This window comes from Camellia sinensis, chromosome 12 (assembly GCF_055761805.1).
Source record: "Camellia sinensis isolate YWXY chromosome 12, ASM5576180v1, whole genome shotgun sequence".
NCBI classification, from domain to species: Eukaryota; Viridiplantae; Streptophyta; class Magnoliopsida; order Ericales; family Theaceae; genus Camellia; species Camellia sinensis.
The window spans coordinates 85,374,321-85,393,757 of record NC_138972.1 but is presented as its reverse complement, the minus strand read 5'-3'; the positions used below and the strand labels follow the sequence as shown (position 1 = coordinate 85,393,757).

The following is a 19,437-nucleotide window of genomic DNA, read 5'->3' as shown; positions in this document are numbered from 1 at the left end:
AGCCCACAACACCAAAATTGGTGGAACAAACAACAGGTATTGGTGGAACAGACAGTAGGTGATGGAATGTGAAGATATAGAATGCATTTGATCTAACACAGTATGCTACAAATTATTAGAGCAAAATAAAAAGAAAAACAGAGACATGGACACTACAATGTTCAGAGCAAAAGAAAAAGAAAAATAGAGACATGCACACTATAATTTTGTGCAATATTTATAGTCAAAATACAAAATCAAAAATGCATGGTACAAAAAATAAATTAGTAACGCAAAAGAAAAAGAAAAACCAAGACATGCATTCGATCGAGAAGGCGGATTGCTGAATTCAAGGACTGCTGATGTCCACTGCTGATGAAGGAAGTTAATGAAGTATATGTATTGATATTTGTAGAAGTGGATTGTTGGAAGTAATGGTTTAAGGGGATATGGATAGATGGGTGGGGATTTGCTTTTTTTTATATCTATCTGTTATAGGATACGGATAGATGGGTGTTTTTTGTTTTTAGATTTGTTTGAGGTGGGAGAGTAACGTGGGAGAGGAATATACGTGGGAGAGGGATATGTATCTATTGTAGGAGTTGTGGAAGAGTAAAAGTCATGACATTTTTTTTTTTTTGACAGCTTTTTATGGATAGGTTTTGTTTTTTTTTTTGACAACTTTTATGGATAGGTTTTGTTAGGAGTTTATATTGTTCCGAAAGTCTTTGAGAGAGAAGAAAAAAAGCTATAAACTAAAAAGAGAGTTGCCACGTATTTTTTAAAATTATGAGAATTTTAGAATGACATTTTGAAGGCTTTTGGAAATGCCACTACATTCTATTATACATATATATATATATATATATATATAGTATAGTATAGATAGATATAGAAGTATAGATATAGATAGGTTTACAAAGCTTTGCTAAGTGAAAAGGCCTCCAAGAAATAAAGCCTCCATTTTGCCAATCTCATCTCATAATTATCCCCAAAACTTTGTCCTAAAATCTCTGCATTGGCCACATGGATATTAGTAATCCTATGCGTTTAAAATTAAAATATAAAAAAGTACCCCCAAAAAAAAAAATAATTAGACAATATATTTTTGTTTTGCTTTAATATTTTAATTTTATACACTTAGCATTAATGCATTGCGGAACTAATTCAATCCATCATAGTTATTCAAGTACTAGCTCTTTTATCAAATGAAAAATCTTTGTTATTTCCTAATCCTATATCAATCTCGGTTTGTGGCAATGGAGCCACTTGGCTTTGGCTCGAGCTCGGCTCTTGGTTGTTGTGGACATCAGGGTCCATATAACCAAGCTCAATATTGTGATGGTGGTGGTGATGTGACAACGATCCATCATCACCACCACCCCTTTGGTAGCGGTGGGGGTGGTGGTACGAAGGGGAGGCAGATCCGTCGGTGTCCCAATGCTCGGCATCGAAGTTTGTTGCATTTGGGGATGTATGGAGGCTGTCGGTCATCTCAGATTTGTGTTGGCGGAGGAGGTAGACAGGAGACATGTGGTGGGACGGTGTTGCAGGGCGGCTCGACATCGGGGTCACGGTGCTGGACTTCTGGATCTCTTTGATGTGTTTTCTAGCTGTGTGGTGCCAGTTTCGTAGAGCCGCTGCTACTCTCTCGTTGAATATGGTTGGCTTCATTGTTGAACCCATCTGTTGAATTCCATAACAAAAGACAAATTATAATTTTGAATGTTTGGGCAGAAAACAGAGGGGAAAAAAATTGAACACAATAGACTAATGATGTACAAAATTAAAAAATTATACAAAACGATGTGGCATATTTAGATTTGTTCATTTTAAATAAGAGGGATCATAATTTTCTACAATGAATCTCTTTGCGATGGCCCATATTTAAAATTAAAGCAAAATTCTAATCGTTTAGAGTATATAATTTTATTGTCATTTTACTTCAGTTTCAATTATTCATTGAGGTTCATATACGGTGTGCTGCACTAGGAAATCACTGGTCCAATTTCACTGTCCCCTCCAATACACTAATGTATTATCTATAGTACTAATAAAATCATATATATTTGTTACCTGAGTTACAAGGGCATACAGAGGGAGAGTAACGTAGCTGCACAGAATCTGTATGATAACTCTGATAATCACAAAAATAATATAGTAAGCAACAATTGAAATGTGTTAGAAATTTTTATGCATTAATTTGATTTTGTTTGTGGGGGGAAAAAAGAGATTTTAGACTCACCCCATGGAGATTCTGATAATCACATCTTCCAAATGCTCATGGAAACATGACTTAATTCCAAATTCATACTGCCAAAATTAAAATTCAAGGGAAGATTAGATAAGATATATATGGAGTTAATGTGCACATGATATTTAGGCTCCGTTTGGATATTTATGCTGTGTTTGGTTGGGAAATTTGGAGAGGAATTTGGAAAGAGAAAAGGAAAAGGTGTGTGAAATTAGGTGAAATATAGGTATGTTTTATTCACATTTCACCTACCTTTTTCATTTCCCTTTCCAAATCCCTCCTCAAATCCCCCAACCAAACACAGCATTAGAAAGCCTAAAAAAAACACCATTTTCAACTGTTTATAAGAGTTTGGTGGCTTACCAAAGTCCATGCAAAGAAAGCAAGCTGAAAGGCATTCTGCATTGATTGATTGACACACCACAAAAAAATAATAATTACAATTAGTAAAACGATCATGCCTGATTAAAACTGTTAAAGAATGTGCCTATGCCTAATATACGATTGTATATATGGATTAGGTATCATATTTTTTTAACTCAAAATTTTTATTTTTATATACTCAGAGGTCAATTGGGATTTGACTTTTTCACTGCCAGTTGGGAGTGTTGGGCATTTTAACACATTTTATTTGGATGATATCACTTTTTTATTATATCATTTCAAATTTAATTCATAAATAAAAAATTAAAAAATATATTTATTTGTATCATCTCAAAAACCCTCTTAAAATTTTTTTATTTATTTTTGTTTTTGTTGTTTTGTGTGTATAAAATTTTAAAAAAAAATAATAATTTGGAAAGTGAGTATTTTATTGATTTTTTTTAACTAGTGACAAATGTATTTTTTTTGACATTTTAATAAAAAAATTGACTTTCTAAAAACATCCCAAACAACTTAATCGCACAATTGTGTCTTAAGATTCTTACTATGTGGTTTGATTAAAAAAAATAAAAATTTTGAAGACACAGAATATCATCAGATCATAGGTGTAGAAGAAGATGAGAGAGAAAGGGACCTCAAAGAGGACAAAGTTGATGAGGTAGAGAATGAGGCGGGGACGGTTAAACCAAAAGAGGTCATCACCAGGCTGAACCACTGGGACTCCCTTCACTACCTCTCCTCTCTCTTGTATATTCAGCCCCATCTTTGTTATTATCACCTGTAATTTTGTTCCCACCAACAGTATGATCTGCACCGTCCATCCATCATCATCATCAACCCATTAGATAACAATATTCTAAATAATAAAAAAGTATTAAACTCAAAACAAAAATTAAATAATCTTACAATTAAGGGGATAAATGGTAGCCAAAGATACGAATACAAGCCTGTCCACAAAAAATAAAAATAAAAACCAATAGAGTTTAGTGAAGCATATACAAGAGAGTGAAGCATAAGAAATAAAAATAGCAGTTCGGCTTCTCTCTCAGTCAAGCATATACAAGAGAGTTTATTGAATTTTTAGATTGTGCCTATGGATAATTTTTTTGTAAATTAAAATTTTAAATTTTTTCTATTCACAATGTTGTTTTTTCTCGAGCTCATGTGTATGCTGAAAAAAATTATTGGTTAGTTCGGAAACATTACGTAATGATGTTTTTGATCAATTATAAATTTTCATGTCGTTTTATATTTTTCAATCACACAATATAAAATCGTAATTCTGATATTTTCATCAATCAGAATGCACATAGGACACTTGTTACGATTCCCAAGAACAACCAATAACTTCTCATACTGGTCCGTCCAGTATTTTTTTTTTTTTTTTTTAAAACAAAGAGTCTAGTTTGAGCTTTTAAATCTAGTCTAACTTTTTGCTTCTTAGAGTTATTTTAAAATCGGCAATGCTACGTAGCTCAAATTTTATGGCTCAAAAGTGGCTCAAATGGCCAAAACGACGTCGTTTTGAGTACAGAACAACATAAAAATGGCCAAAACGACGTCGTTTTGGCCATTTGAGCCACTTTTGAGCCACAAAATTTGAGCTACGAGACATTTTCCTTTTAAAATATGGCACCATATTGATGTCACCTAGGAAATCATTATTAAAAACTTTTATTTTATTTTCCCTCTTGAAAACAATTAAGGAGGGATCCCTCTACATATTTGTGTAAGAGTTCAAGAATAATCCCAATTTGTGTGCTAGTTAAAATCCCTAAGATTTAAAATTTCATGAAAATAAAAGACAAATTTTAACATAAACGTCAAGAATGCCATTTTTAACAATTGGTACCATGAAATTTCAGCTCCCTCTCTCTTTACTGTAAATAAGTTATTTTGGAACGTGTTTCAAAACTTCAAAATTTATTAACTTTTGATATGAAACTCCGTATTTTATAAAATTTATATTTTTGGAATTATCATGTTGAGATCTATCAAGCAAGATTATGATGAATATGGAATTTTGAAAAGAAAAAAAAAATCAGAGTTTTTTTAATTAAAAGTCAGAAGTTTCACTAACTTCTCAATTGTCTAATTTTTGAAATTTCTTTAAAAGAAAATAAGCAATTCAGAAATTTCCCTGAGCAATTTTGTCAGTGAAACTTAAAGTCAATTACAATGACATTTAACTAATTTTAGTGAAATTACTCGGACTTGGGTCAGTGAAATTTTATTTTATTTTTAACTTCATATTCATCATGAATCTTTTTTAATATATCTTGATAAGAAAATTTTAAAAATGAATTTTATAAAAAACGAATATGCAAGTAAACAAATATTAAATTTTAAAGTTTTAAAATCATTCCAAAGAGAAGATAACAAACTATTAGTGCTTGGGAGTACTTTGGTTCAAAAATAAAGTATTTCAACTAAAAACTTTTTCCTTATATCCTTAGGCTCTGTTTGTTTTTCGGAATAGCAATTTCTAGAATAGCAGTCCACTCTGTATCGTGATAGATGAACAGTGAACTTAGCTCACGTTTGTTTTGTTTGTGGCCTTCTAGATTGATAGTCCGTTCGGATTAAGATAAGTCTTGGGCGAGTGGATTATTAGTCTGGACAAAGAAGTGGTATTAGAAAATAGTCTGTCGGCTTAGTGAGTTATCGGTCGTTCGCCGAGACATCTGGTCTGTTAACCGGTCAACTGTAATTTTTTTTACATGTTGGGCATTTTTTTTTTTGAACATTAATATTTAATGATTTTATATTTTTTTGTTAAGTAAAAATCATAATTTTATTTGTTTTACTATTTTATATTAAAATAATTTAACAAATTCTACACTAACAACTATCATCAAAACAAACACAATTTTATTAATCTCATTGCTATTAGGATTCGTTTGGGATGTAGATTGACTTTTTGGCTATTTTAATTTGGGGCAAAAAAGTCTCGTTTGCAATAGATTTTTTTAACTTTTTTAATTTTTGTAAGAGAAAAAATGAAATAATTATGATTTGAATGTGACATTTTGTCTTATTAGGATTAAAAGTTTATTTTGTCCTTTTATGACTATTGTAGTCGAAAAGCCTCTGTTTGACTTATGCCAAATGAGAACTTAATTCTCTAACTATCAATTATTTTCATTCTACCTTTAAAAATAAACAGGAACTTAAACTACTAAACATTTATAATGGGAAGCTGTAACTAATCTCCTTCTGTTTTTTTAAGTAAAATACTTATTGTTTCCATGGGAAAAAAAATTACTTTTTTGCAGTTTCTTTTAGTGGTATGCCCACTATTTATTTTGTTAATAAAAGAAGGAAAGAAAGTCTACTCTATTTTGTCATAATTAAGCTTTTGTTTAGAGTGTGAATTGATATTTTAATTTTTTAGTTATTTTAATTTAGGGTTAAGAAGTATCGTTTAGGATAGATTTTTTTAGCTTTAATGACTTCTGTGAAAAAAAAAATTAATAATTATAATTTAGATATGTCATTTTTTCTTATTAATTTTTTAATCTATTTTATCTTTTTGAAACTATTTTAACCGAAACCATTCACGCAAAGCATAGTACTAAAGAAACGTAAATGATAGCACTCACCATGGGTATTAAAGAGTAGGAAAACCACAGCAAAGAACCAGATTGGTGGACTGTGAAAATTAACAAAATAGTTGTTAGTCCACCCAATGAAAAAAAAAAAAAAAAAAAAACTCAGATGTTACAAAAATAAAAAATAAAAAATTGAGAAGAAAAAATAACAGATTAATTAGGCATGAACTAACCTAATTCCCACAACCACCTTGAAATCTTCTTCAAGTGACCTATTGATATACTTCTGAAAATCAAATTTTGAATGGCTTTGAGGTGCCAAATGTGCCTGAAATTATAGAACCAGAACTTCATAAGCTTAATAATGTCACCAAAAAAAAAAAAAAAAGATGTTTAAATTTCTCAAATATTTTCGAAAGTCTTCTAACCATTAGTATTGTTTTTTTTTTGGATATAAAATCATATACCTTAAATTTTTAAATAGTTATTTTTAATCTGTAGATGTAATATTTGCAATGAATCTTATCAAGTAGTAATTTCTTTTTTTATTTAGAAAATATTAGTTAAACTACACGATATACATAAATACATTTCTTACCAATTTTTCTTCTAAAAAAACAAATCCTTGTATAGATGGATAAATAATGTGAAAGAGTGATATACCATGATGAATCCATGTCTCAGCGTCAAGTAATCAACTTTTGGAACCGACCTTACAAATTGTCTGAAAAAGCAAACCTGCATTAAAACCAAGAAAACAAAAGCAGAAAGTGTGAAAATTGTGAACCAACCAAATTGCCTGCCACACAACCCCTTAATTATTAGAGAGAGATAGAAAAAGAAAAAAAAGAGTACAGTAAAAGATGGGAAATGATAGAGAGCTCTAAATATAGAGCTCTAATTTGAGTTCTAATGATGTGTCAAAGTAAAAAAAAAAAAAAAACAAAACAAAACAAGGCACAAACATCACATCAGGATAGGACCCACCTTCCCATTAGAGTTATTAGAGCTCCTATATTAGGGCTCTAAAGCATTTTTGATAAAAAGATATGTACACTAAATTGATGGATAGAAAAAAAAAATTTAAAATTTATTAGGCCTTATCTCAAAATAATAGTCCTTTTTGAAAAGAGTAAAATTAAAAGTTTTAAAATTTTTTTAAAACTTTTATCAAATATCTTGGATATGAAACTCACATCATGTAAATTTTATTTGAATTTCATACTTATGTGAGACATTTAATAAAAATTTTAGTAAAACTTTTAATATCTTTAGTAATTTTGTTTTGAAAATTTTAATTTTTTAGGTAATACAATTATTACACTTTAAAAAAATTAATTTTTCAAAATTATCATTTGATAGTAATTTTTTTAGAGAATATCAATTGTCATAATTGTACTTTTTATGTTGTTAATGAATTTAAAAAAAAAAAGCAAAATAAAAAATTCATATATTATTTTTGTCCTTAATTTTTGAAAAAGAACTAATATTTTAGAGCAATAAAAATTAAAATAAGGAACTAATATTTTGAGACGAATGAAATATATGATATGAATCTGAACACACAATAATTTATTTAAGATATTTCCATAAACAAATTTTGTATAATGTAGGCATTGTTATTTTGAGAAGATGGTTAAAAATTAAATTTTTAAATTTTTTTGACTTTTTTAACTTTTTATATAAGAGATGATAGGACCCAAAATGTGTTAAAAAACTGATTTTTGACTCTTTTTTTTTTTTTTTTAAATATTCCCAAATGGCCCCAGAATAATAGCTAATGTCTATTTTCTAGTTCGTGGAGTCATGAATGAGATCATGAAGCCGTCATGAGTGTGAAAATGATATATAAATGAGGGATTATCGTCAAATGAGGAGAAATTTGATATATTTTATCATGGTTTTATATTTTTGCTTACATAGATTTTCATGATTAATTTTTTTTTTAAAAATAATTATTGAAAAAAGAATAAATAATTTGATGGTATAAGATCATCTTTAATGGTTACTCAAACCTTTCTTCAAATTTGAATTTGATAAAAAATGAGTTCTTTTCATGCTCAAACGATTACATCAAATAGGTATCAAATTGAGAATTTTAGTTTTTTTTCATCAAATTGAGAACAAATATATCTTTTATTAAATCACTGTTCATTGTCGTTGCCTGATATCCTCCCAGATGATCACCTCAAGGCAAAAATATGTGAAAAAATTTACACTAACCGATCCATCGCCTGGTCGACCACCTCAAGGCAAAAAAAAAAAAAATTATACTGGCCGGTCGATTGGCTGAATATCTATCCAATCGTCCACCTGATCGACCGGTATTATGATGAAACTCAAAAATCTTCTGTTAGAACACTTGATATCAAATGAAGTTTTTACTCAAATTTGATAAAAAAATAAATAAATAAAATTGATACACCGTTTGAGATGTTCTAAAACAGTTTAAAAAAAAAGTGGCATACAACAATCTTTTGCTAAAAATATTATTTACGTGATATTCTCAATTAATATTATAATAAAAAAAATACAGGTGAGGCAATAGTAATACATTTTTGTTCGATAATTAGAAAATAAGAGACAATTCAAATAATATATTTTATAATTTTTTTTGTCCCGGTGTGCACGTTGGACTAAATAATCACAAAATGACAAAAAAAAGTTTAAAAAGTCAAAAAAATCAAAAGAACCAACAAAAAGTCTATCATTCCAAAATCAAAAAGCAAAATAAAAAAACTAAACAAACAAAAAAGTCTCAAGCTAAAAAAATTAAAAAAACCAACTAAAAAAAACCATTACCAAACCACCTTGTTATTTGTTGAAAATATCATATATGGTTAAAAACAATTTTTTTTAAATTTCTTGATTTTTTTTTAACGACAATGCTACGTAGCTTAAATTTTGTGGCTCAAAAGTGGCTCAAATGGCCAAAACGTAGCTCAAATTTTGTGGCTCAAAAGTGGCTCAAATGGCCAAAACGTTTTAGCCATTTGAGCCACTTTTGAGCCACAAAATTTGAGCTACGAGACATTTTCTTTTTTTCAATCACATCTTCTCTCTATTTTAGTATATTGTTTTTTAAAAAAAAATCAAAAACTAACTTTTAGCTTCCTTTTTAAAATAAGTCCGAACAATATTTTAAGATTAATTAGGGTTCGATTGGAAAATGGGTTAATTTTTTGACTTTTTAAACTATTATAGTTTGGAATCAAAAAGCGTTGTTTGGGATGAATTTTTTAACTTTTTAAACTTTTATGAAAGTAAGAATGTAATAATTATAAGTTAAATATAATATTTTACTTTATCAAATTAAAAAATCTATTTTTTTTTTCTGTGATCGAAATAACCCTAAATTGAACCTAATCTAAGTTGCCAAACAAATGCTTAATTATTTTTCAATGTACAATATGTAAGAGAGAAAAAAAGTCAAATCAATATAATGAAGGTGGAGTATTTGAATTGCAGAGAGAAACCAACTTTTGGCCGATGTTCAGGGTATTTAGAGTTGTTTGAGATAATCTAAAAAAGTGTATTTTTTATCTTTTTATAAAAAGATGTGCAGAAAAATAGAGAGGTAATGTGATAGAAAAAAGATAAAAAGATAGATTATTTTTGAGTTGCCAAACTTGGCCTTTGGCTTTGTTTGGCAAGAGTTTTTTTTTGTTTTTTATTCATAAAAGATAAAATAGACTATTTTAGTTATAACAAACAAAACATCACATTTAATCTATAATCATTATACTATTCTCTCACAAAAAAAAGTTACAAAATCATTCCCAAACTAAATTTTTTAACTCAAGTTAAAATAATTAAAAAAATAAAAAAACCAGCGCACTTCCTAAACAGAGGCTTAATTATCCTAAACTTATGTAATTTCCTTACTTTAATGCATCCAGTTTACCAAAAAAAAAAAAAAACAGATAGAAGAAACAAATTATTATTGTACGGTTTGGTTGAGTCGTTATCATCGGGCATGGTCTAAAGCATTACCCTTTTTGCAAGATCACGGATCAAAATGAAAATGAGATTCCAAAATAGGACTTGTTTGATAATTATTTTTTTAGTAATTATTTTTTAAAATAAAGTTGTTACCAAAAAGAATTATGCTTGATGAACCCAAATGTTTTTTTAATATTATAATTGGCATAGTTTAAGTGGTTTGAAAGTTTTTTTTTTTTTTCATCTTTAGTTATTGTTTTAATATATATATATATATATATATATATATACATTTTTAAATATATATATGTGTGTGCGCGTGAGAGAGAGAGTTAAATCTAGATCCTATAATAATTTATTAGATTTTTTTTCTTATGTGAATCAATTTTATACATGTATCTTTATTATGAGTTGTTTTAAGAAATTGGTTAAAATTAAATTTTTAATTTTTTTGATTTTTTTTAAAATATATATATATATAAAAGTAGATAAATGATATAATTCAAAATAAATTAAAAATTTTATCTTTTAACCAAGTTGCCAAATTAGTACTATATATACATATGTATACAAGGAAAAAGTCGCTTTAAATTATAGAAGAGAGGTGAATATGACTTACAATCCAAATGAGTACTGGATTCTTGGTCCAGAAGCTCAAATGCCTTCGCCCGAATGAAGTCTCTCTTGCAAATCTGAACCTCTCCGGATCTGCATATGGATTTCACATTATACATATATATATGAAAATTGTTAAGTTTTTATTTTTGATAATCCTATTTGATAAAACTCTTTTTAGTTGTGATTTTATTCAACTTTTATTTCAGTGAGGCTATAAGTTATTAGATGTGAATTCAAACCGAATTGTACCCTACAGAGAATTTTGTGGTATTAATTCTTTTATGTTTGTCATTTCGCTGACTATGTCAGGGATCTAACTGTCCGGTCAGCTCGTGAGGGTCCAGGGGACAGTGCCCCTTGACGAGTCCGGGGCAGCGCCCCTTGACGGGGTCAAAAGGTAGCGCCCCCGAAGCAAAAAGTAAAATTACAGCAGGAGTTGTTTGTTCGCTCGAACGGCCATTCCTACGCTCAAGTGGAGATCGCGATCTTTCAGACGTTTCATTCTCCTGCAAAAGTATTGGGAGTTGTTTTTTTCCGCTCGAGTGGCTATTTCTGTGCTCGAGCGTAGATCCGCTCGAGCGGAGATCGCAGATCAATTTTCTATAAATATGTGGTTCAATCCATTTTTAGGATTACGGCTTTCAAATCTTCTTTTTGGGTATTAAAGTTTTTATCTGGAACTTCTTTGTTAGTTTCTTTGATGTTTGTTTGAGTTTAACTCATGGTTTGAGAAGTATATATCAAAAGATTGTTTGTTTTATTCAATACAAAAGAGAGAGTTGTTTTTCGACGAGTTTCGAGGAATTTAAGCCTGAAGTTTTAGTAGATTCTGGAGTGGCTCATCGTCGTAGGTTCGACATTGACATTGTAGATTCAATGTTGGGCAAGACAATTCCGAGGTAAAGACCGTGGTGAAAGAGACATATAGGGGTCAATTCAATTCGGGCGTAGATTCACTAGGTTATTGAGAGTGTACTTGTGTAATTCTTTTTGTTTTCTTAGTGGATTGTTTTGTGATTTTGGCCCGTGATTTTTTATCACAATTGAAGGCGCTCCAATTGTGATTTTTCTACGTTAAAATCGTTGGGTCAATTTATCTTGATTGTTTGATTGTGATTGATATTTACTATTTAAAATTAATACATGATCACAAATCAATATCTAAGAAATTTTTAAATTTTTCAATTTTTTTTACATACAATTCTATTTTCTACAACATTTTCACATTCTTAAACACAAGACAACAGTCTAATATAAATTTATTAATGTGAATCTTACTTTCATGTGTCTAGGAGCACGTAAATGAAATTATGTATACATTTTTTTATAAGTGTCCTTATATCTATATTATGGCTTATTTTGAGAAGATGGTAAAAAGTGACTTTTTAACTTTTAACCAAGCTTTCTTTTTTAGACAAATGATTTGAGAAGTTGGTAAAAAGTGACTTTTGACTTTTTTGATTAATGTTTGTTTATGATGTCAAATCATAATAAAATGACCAAACAACCCCTATTTACTTAAAATATTTACGACTTCACCTATGTAACACATTTTGACCCATGAGGGTAAAATTGTAATTTTACTGTTGGCTAAAAACCAACTTCCCAAATGAAAAAAAAAAAGACAAAAAAGCCAACTTTTAACTTTTGCTACAAACCAAAACAAGTGACTTTTAGTCAACTTCCCAAACAACAATGTTAGGTAGCTCAAATTTTTGTGGCTCAAATGGCTCAAATCACTCAAAACGACGTCGTTTTGACAGATTTTGAGTGTAAAACGACGTCGTTTTGACAGATTTGAGCCATTTGAGCCACAAAATTTTGAGCTACCAAACATTTTCCCTTCCCAAAATAGCCCTATATGTATACGACAATGTTACGTAGCTCAAATTTTGTGGCTCAAAAGTGGCTCGAATGGCCAAAACGACGTCGTTTTGAGTACAGAACAACATAAAAATGACCAAAACGACGTCGTTTTGGCCATTTGAGCCACTTTTGAGCCACAAAATTTAAGTTACGAGACATTTTCCTTATGTATATGTGTGTCATCCAGTGATATTTGGAGGACTAACCATGTGAGAACTGGTACTCCACTGTTCTTGTTTCCTTTTCCCATGACTTCCAACGTCTCATCTACAACTCCACCAACCATTCAAATTTTTAATATGTCATTATATTATATATCTATAAATATATGAGAGAGAAAGACAAAAGAGAGAATATGAGATGGGTGTGTGATGATATATATATATATATATATATATATAAAAAAGTACCTTCAATCTGCCCAAAACCATGGTGAGAATACAGTAAAGGACATGAAAAACAGCCAACACAAATATGAAGATGTGGAGTTGATGAATCCCTTCAGCTGACACAAATGGGACTTTATTCTGAAAAAAAAAAAATAATAATAATAATCACACAATAACTTTGGTTAATTTGTATTATTAATACATGCACTTAAAAAAGTACATAAATCAAATAAACAAAAGGTATATGACGAGCATGGTTTTGCAAAAGTGCACTCCAACTAATTTCGCATGACATATATGTTCCATTTTTCTTCTACTTTTTTTTTTGTTTTTTTTCCTTTTAAATGTGTGATGATGACGATTGCTAAACTAATAAATATTCCAATAATTTTTTAAAAGTGCGTTTCTCCAACAAATTTTATTCATAGGTGTCGTTTAAAAAGTGAGTTGACTTTTTAATTTTATGATTTTTTTAATTATTTTAATTTGGATTAAAAAATTTAATTTAAAAATGACTTTTTAACCTTTTTTTTTAAAAATTTTTTTATAAAAAAATAATATAATAATTATAAATTAAATATAATATTTTATTTATTACAATTAAAATAATTTATTTTACCTTTTACGATTGACATAGTCAAAACTATCTTCCAAATGGGATATAAATTTTACGTCGGTAAGGTATGACATGTCATTAAGATATGATATGACTCTTTTAGATTCCCTGCGTGTCCCATGTTTTTTTTTTCCTTTTCCTTTTCTTTATCCTTCTCCTTTATCAAATGTATGATGATGACAATTACCAAACCAACAAATACCTAGGTCCATTTGAAAAGTTCACTTAGACCGAAATAGTTATACAAGATAAAATAAATTATTTTAATTAAATAAGATAAAATTTTATTTTTAATTTATAATTTTTATATTTTTTTATAAAAATTAAAAAAAATTAAAAAATCTATCCTAAATGAAGTTTTTTAATCCTAAATTAAAATAGTAAAAAAATTAAAAATTAAAAAATTAATCTACATCCCAAAAGAATGACTAATAACACATGATTGTGCAATTTTTTTTTTTTTTTTTTATTTTGTTTTTTTTTTTTTTTCAAATGGATGATGATGACAATTGCCAAACCGACAAATATCTAACAACACATGATTCAAACACAGAATTGAGAAACAAAATATATATGGACAAATATGAGTTGCATTTGGTTTAGTTTTAAAATTGTGATTTTTTTTTAAAATTATAATTTGATGATTCTAAAAAAAATTTAGGGCTGCAAATAAACCGAGCTGTTCATAAACAAGCTCGGCTCGGCTCGGCTCGTTAAGGGCTCGACTCAGCTCGTTAAGGGCTCGGCTCGGCTCGTTTAGTAAACGAGCCGAGCTTGAGCTCGCATAAGCTCGGCTCGTTAAGCGCGGCTCGTTTATCTTTATTTAAATTATATAATAAATATATTATTTATATATTAAATAATATATAAATATATATAAATACATTATTTATGTATTAAAAATATATAAATAATAATATAAATAATAATATAAATACATTTTTATATATTAAATAATATAAATAATATTTTTTATTTAAATATTTATATTTAAATAATATTAAAAAAAAATTATCGAGCCGAGCCGAGCTCGAACCCAGTTCCTTCGAGCTCAATAAACGAGCTCAATAAGTAAACGAGCCGAACTCGAGCTCAGCAAAACTCGACTCGGCTCGGTTCGTTTGCAACCTTTTTTTGAATTAAGTTTTGAATTATATATTTAGTTATGATTTTTAAAATTAATTTTTAAATTGAGTTTGAGTAATTATAAATTATATATTTACTTATAAATTTTGAAAAATAGTTAAAAATTTTGCCTAAACTAAACGCTGTGTGATTTTTCAGAAGTGCGCCAGCCGCCTCTGCAACAAATCCTATCCGTTCATTTTTTTGTTAGTGTTCATATCATTTTTCTTTACCCAAAAAAAAAAAAAAAAAAATTGAAATAATGTAAACGAAAGAGTCATACCGGGCCACATCTATCAGTTGATGCGGGGGCGGCGACGGCGGTCTCCTCCAGAATATGCCGGAAACTTCCAGTGGCGCTTGATGCCGCCAGAAGCCTCCGGCGTCCAGCTTCAGTATTGGTTGAGATGGCCTCCCGGCCCTTACTGCATGGATGCCATGTAGCCCCTACACTCTTTGGTATGCATATCTTTGAGATTTGACCTTGTCCTACTGTTAGGAGCAAGGATATAAACCCCAGCAACATTAGCTCTACCCAAACAAAAACAAAAACAAAAATTGTTAATTTTTGCTAGCTTCAAATATGCATGTATGGATGAGAAATGATCAATATCAACGAGAAATGAAAAGATGAGTTGAATTTGAAAATTATTAACAGATATATGTGAAGGAAAAAAAAATGATGTCATGCCATATATATTGTGTTAATTTCATCAACAAAATTTTCTTCTTTTGCTAATTAAAAAAAAATACATCAAGAAAAAATTATGATTCAACACATGAAAAATGTTTCAAACCTCTATAATAAGAGGTCTAGGGCTTGCTTTAATGACGTGGCAATTGTGTGAGTCTCACATTGACGTAATGTTATGGTTTATTAACAAAAAAAAAACTGCCAGCACAATAGAGCTCGATTTAGAGCATCACTGTTCAGTGCATAAGAGTCTCATAAAAACAAGTTTGGTAGGGTACCTATAAATGGGGGTGTAATTTTGGCCTCTGGCCCGCGGGCAGTCCGAAGCTCGCCTGCGGCTCGAGGCCTTGGGTCAGGGCCTGAGCCATCGTTTTGAAGCCTGACTTGACCCAGCCCATTGGCTCGCTCAAGGCCAGCCAGCGCTGATGCCCAATGTTATTTTTAATGAAAAATAATAAAATTTTAATGAAAAAAACAAAAAAAAATGTTTAGACCCGCCTAAAACCTGAATACCCCTTGGGCTTGGGCCTAGTTTTCTAACCCGTGGGCCGACCCGGTCTGGCCCAATTTTTTGGCGAGAGCCCGCAATGCCCAACATGGGTCGGGCCCGGCGCGAGCTAGGATGGGCCGAGCCAGGCCAGGCCAAAATTACACCCCTACCCATAAACAAGTTTGAAAGGGCACTAGGTCCATGAGTGACGCAGTATACACTATTTTATTTTATCTTATATTTTAAAGAAAAATGATATATTATCAAAATTTTCATAAGCAATTTTTCCTAGATGGGAAAATGTATTAGCTCTGTTTGGGAAGAGCTACTTTGAGTTTTTTTTGGTTATTTTAGTCACAAAAGACAAAATAAGTTATATTAGTCACAAAAAATAAAACATCACATCCAATTTATAATCATTACTCTTCTCTCACAAAAAAAGCTAGTAAAAAAGTCAAAAAATCATTCCCAAACCAAACTTTTTAACTCAAGTTAAAATAACCAAAAAGTCAACTCACTTCCCAAACCGCACTACATTGGAATTTTTGTGCAAAATTTACTTCTAAAATGATCTGGCCAACTTGTAAATCATGTTCATAATGATGAATTTTTTTATTTTCAATGAAATTATCAGAATAAGAAGCATAATTTTGAATAAAAAATGATTTGTAGCTCGAATTTGTAACCCTCGAATCGCCCGAATGTGTTGGCACCCTCTCACTCCATTTTGGACTCATGCGCATGAACCCTTTGTCTCTCCTCTCTATCTCTCTCTATCCGACCCAATGTCTCTGAAATCGCTCTCCTCTCTTCCTCCTCTCAAACACAGACTCTGCCTCAAATCCCTCTCTCTCTCTCTTTCTCTCTCTTTCAAACAGCTTCGTCTTTATCAAATCGACACCGGAGTTGTCGAAGCCCACAAACTGGTAGCTTCTTCTCTGCCACCGGAGCCCTCCTTTCCTCCGTCTCTATTGGGTTCTTTCATGGCAGCGGCGGAGGGAGTAGTGTGAGGATGTAGAGTTTGTTGGAATTTCTGGGTTTGGTGAAGATTTACAAACACGTTTGGATTTGTATGATACTTTTGCAAATTCGCCTCTCATCTTCTCTCTCTCTCTCTCTCTCTCTTTCTCTCTCTATATATATATCTATATGTATAGCTATTTAAAAAACTTTCATGGTGAGAGTGAAAACTGAGATTGATCAAAATTGAATTTTGATTCCTTCCATTTTGGGTTTATATGATCTATCTCTCTCTCTCTCTCTCTCTCTCTCTCTGTCTATATATATATATATATATATATATATATATGTTGGTGAAAGAACAATGGAAGGTGAAGAGAGCTTTGAAGGTTGGGGCTAATGGTGGATTTTAGAGCAAACAAAAATCGTGGTCCTCTCTCTCCCTCCTCTCTCTTCTCTTTCTTTGTTTTGAAAACGCGTGGGTTTCACGCATGTTTGAGGCAACTGGGCCAAAGCCAAAAAACAACCATGCTCCATACACCCAGTGAGGGTGGCGCCCCCAGTGACGTGGCGCGCCCCCACTGGTCGAAAATCAAAAAAAAAAAAGAAAAAGAAAAACTGTTTTTTTTCTTCCAACCCCCAGCTGACACCTCACTGGGTGTCACCCCCAGCTGGGGGTAGGAAGCATTTTTCACCAAAAAAATGGGATGCCAACACATTCGGGCCATTCGGAGAGGTGAGATTTCGAGCTATCGAGCAGATGTGTTTTGAATAATAGTTTTGTACAAATTTTTTATTTTGAAACTCACACTATAATTTTGAATAAAAAATGCATTGAAACTATGACACTATTTATTTTAATAATTATTTATGTGACTCGAACTCATGGCAATAGAATCGAAATTGATAATATATATACATATATATATATATATATATATATTTATAAAATTATCAAAAACAAGAAGATAATACATCACCAAAGTGAAAGAAAAGGTGAGTGCTAAGAGCTCTCTTTGATCTTACATTACTGGGTGAGTACCTGATTTGATCTTTTCAAGTGATTCATAAAGAGCTCTCTTGTGTTTCTTCATTAACCACTGCAAATCATGCAAGAATTTCAATTCATAGTACACACTAAATATTATTGAGATACACAAAATTCGTACATAAAAAATATTAAAAAATAAATAAATCTGAACCTCATAATATTTTTTAAAAATATATTTTTTTTCTATTAATCATATATATATACCTTTCCGATGAGATGGATGATATGCTCGATGACAATTGAAATCGCAACCAAAACAAAGCAAACCACCGCGACAGCCCATGTCGGGGTTTGCTCCAAAGACCTTCCACCAGTCTCCTCCGCCATGGATCTTCTCTCTCCGCCGCCAAAACTCTCAAATTAACTAGCCGGAAAACTTTTCTTTCTCAGTAAAAAAAAAAAAACCCCAAGAAAGTACAAGAAAAAATGGACTAGTTTTTAATTTCGAAGAACCAAGAAATGAAACTAAAGCTCTATAGACACATGAATATAAATGGCTAGAGAGAGGGAATAAGAAGTTAGGTGAGAGAAAGTATGGTGTTATGAATGTTGCGTTATATATATATATATATATACTGTATGAATGTTGACTTTGAGACGCGTGAGATGTGAGGTATGAAATTGAATTTTTTGACTTGGCTCTCTTCAAATTATTCATATATTAATACCATCTATCAAAACAAATTAGGTTGATTTTAATTCATAACATCTATTTATAAAAGCAATAGACAAAGATTTTTGAAAGTAGATCATTTATTTATTTTTAATAAATATATTAAATTAAACATGTTATAATTATCGGATCGATTTAATATATTATATAAATTAGACTTCTTTTGTCAATTATATATTTTAATCAAAAAGTCATTATATGTTGTCACATTGCCCTCTCTATTTTTTTGTATATTTTTTCGTAAAAAGTCAAAAAATTACTAAAATAATCTATTCTCAAACAAGGGCTGATATATATCAAAAACCTATAAAATAAATAATTAGGATGATTGAAACGTGACTCATAATTATTTATCGTTCCGAAATAATATCCTCTAATTTAGATTTAGACAGTAAAAAAGCTCAGTTCAATATATGTCGTTCAAAATTGTGAAATTAAATAAATAGATTTATGAAGAAAACAAATTATATACCAAGAACATATGCTGATAATTACAACTAAATTTCAACAGAAATACACAAAAAAACAATAAAGGGTAAAGAGACAAAACCGAAGCCTGCACGGAAGCAGTTTCCTTAAAACAGATTTCGCCGCCTCACGGGTCGAGTGCTTGAGGAAATCCGGCGTCTGTCTCCTAGGATACGACGATCAAAACCAGCTACGGCAGAAGCACTATCTGTCTAGCTTAGCGAACAAAACAATGGCAGCACTCTCTCACAATAGGAACTATGAAGCAAACTGACTTGTAAAATGGAAGCAAAAATTTATATATTGAAACTTGACAGGAGGGTCTCAATTTATACATGTATAGGGGAAAGAGGAAAAGCCTTCAGCCTTTAAAGCTA

At 30.5% G+C, this 19,437-nt stretch overlaps 1 protein-coding gene across 1 annotated transcript; it reads right to left on the bottom strand.

Annotated features, from left to right (window-relative positions):
* Positions 1–1,064: 1,064 nt before the first annotated feature.
* Positions 1,065–18,464, bottom strand: LOC114272208 (MLO-like protein 6). Its single transcript, XM_028213873.2, has 15 exons — positions 18,124–18,464; positions 17,911–17,968; positions 15,008–15,255; positions 13,005–13,121; positions 12,801–12,861; positions 10,730–10,818; positions 6,832–6,906; positions 6,402–6,496; positions 6,220–6,269; positions 3,524–3,564; positions 3,252–3,425; positions 2,597–2,632; positions 2,225–2,292; positions 2,056–2,116; positions 1,065–1,665 (listed from the first exon to the last, which is right to left on the bottom strand). Exons 1-15 carry the CDS (start codon positions 18,244–18,246, stop codon positions 1,165–1,167), a joined length of 1,797 nt encoding a protein of 598 aa, XP_028069674.2. The 5' UTR covers positions 18,247–18,464; the 3' UTR covers positions 1,065–1,164.
* Positions 18,465–19,437: the final 973 nt, after the last annotated feature.

Coding starts and splice junctions, on each gene's coding strand:
- LOC114272208 (XM_028213873.2), bottom strand. CDS start 18,246: ATGGCGGAGGAGACTGGTGGAAGGTCTTTGGAGCAAACCCCGACATGG. Junction 12,862..13,004: donor TGGTTTTGGGCAGATTGAAG/GTACTTTTTTAT, acceptor GTGGAGTTGTAG/ATGAGACGTTGGAAGTCATG. Junction 2,117..2,224: donor ATTATCAGAATCTCCATGGG/GTGAGTCTAAAA, acceptor TGTGATTATCAG/AGTTATCATACAGATTCTGT.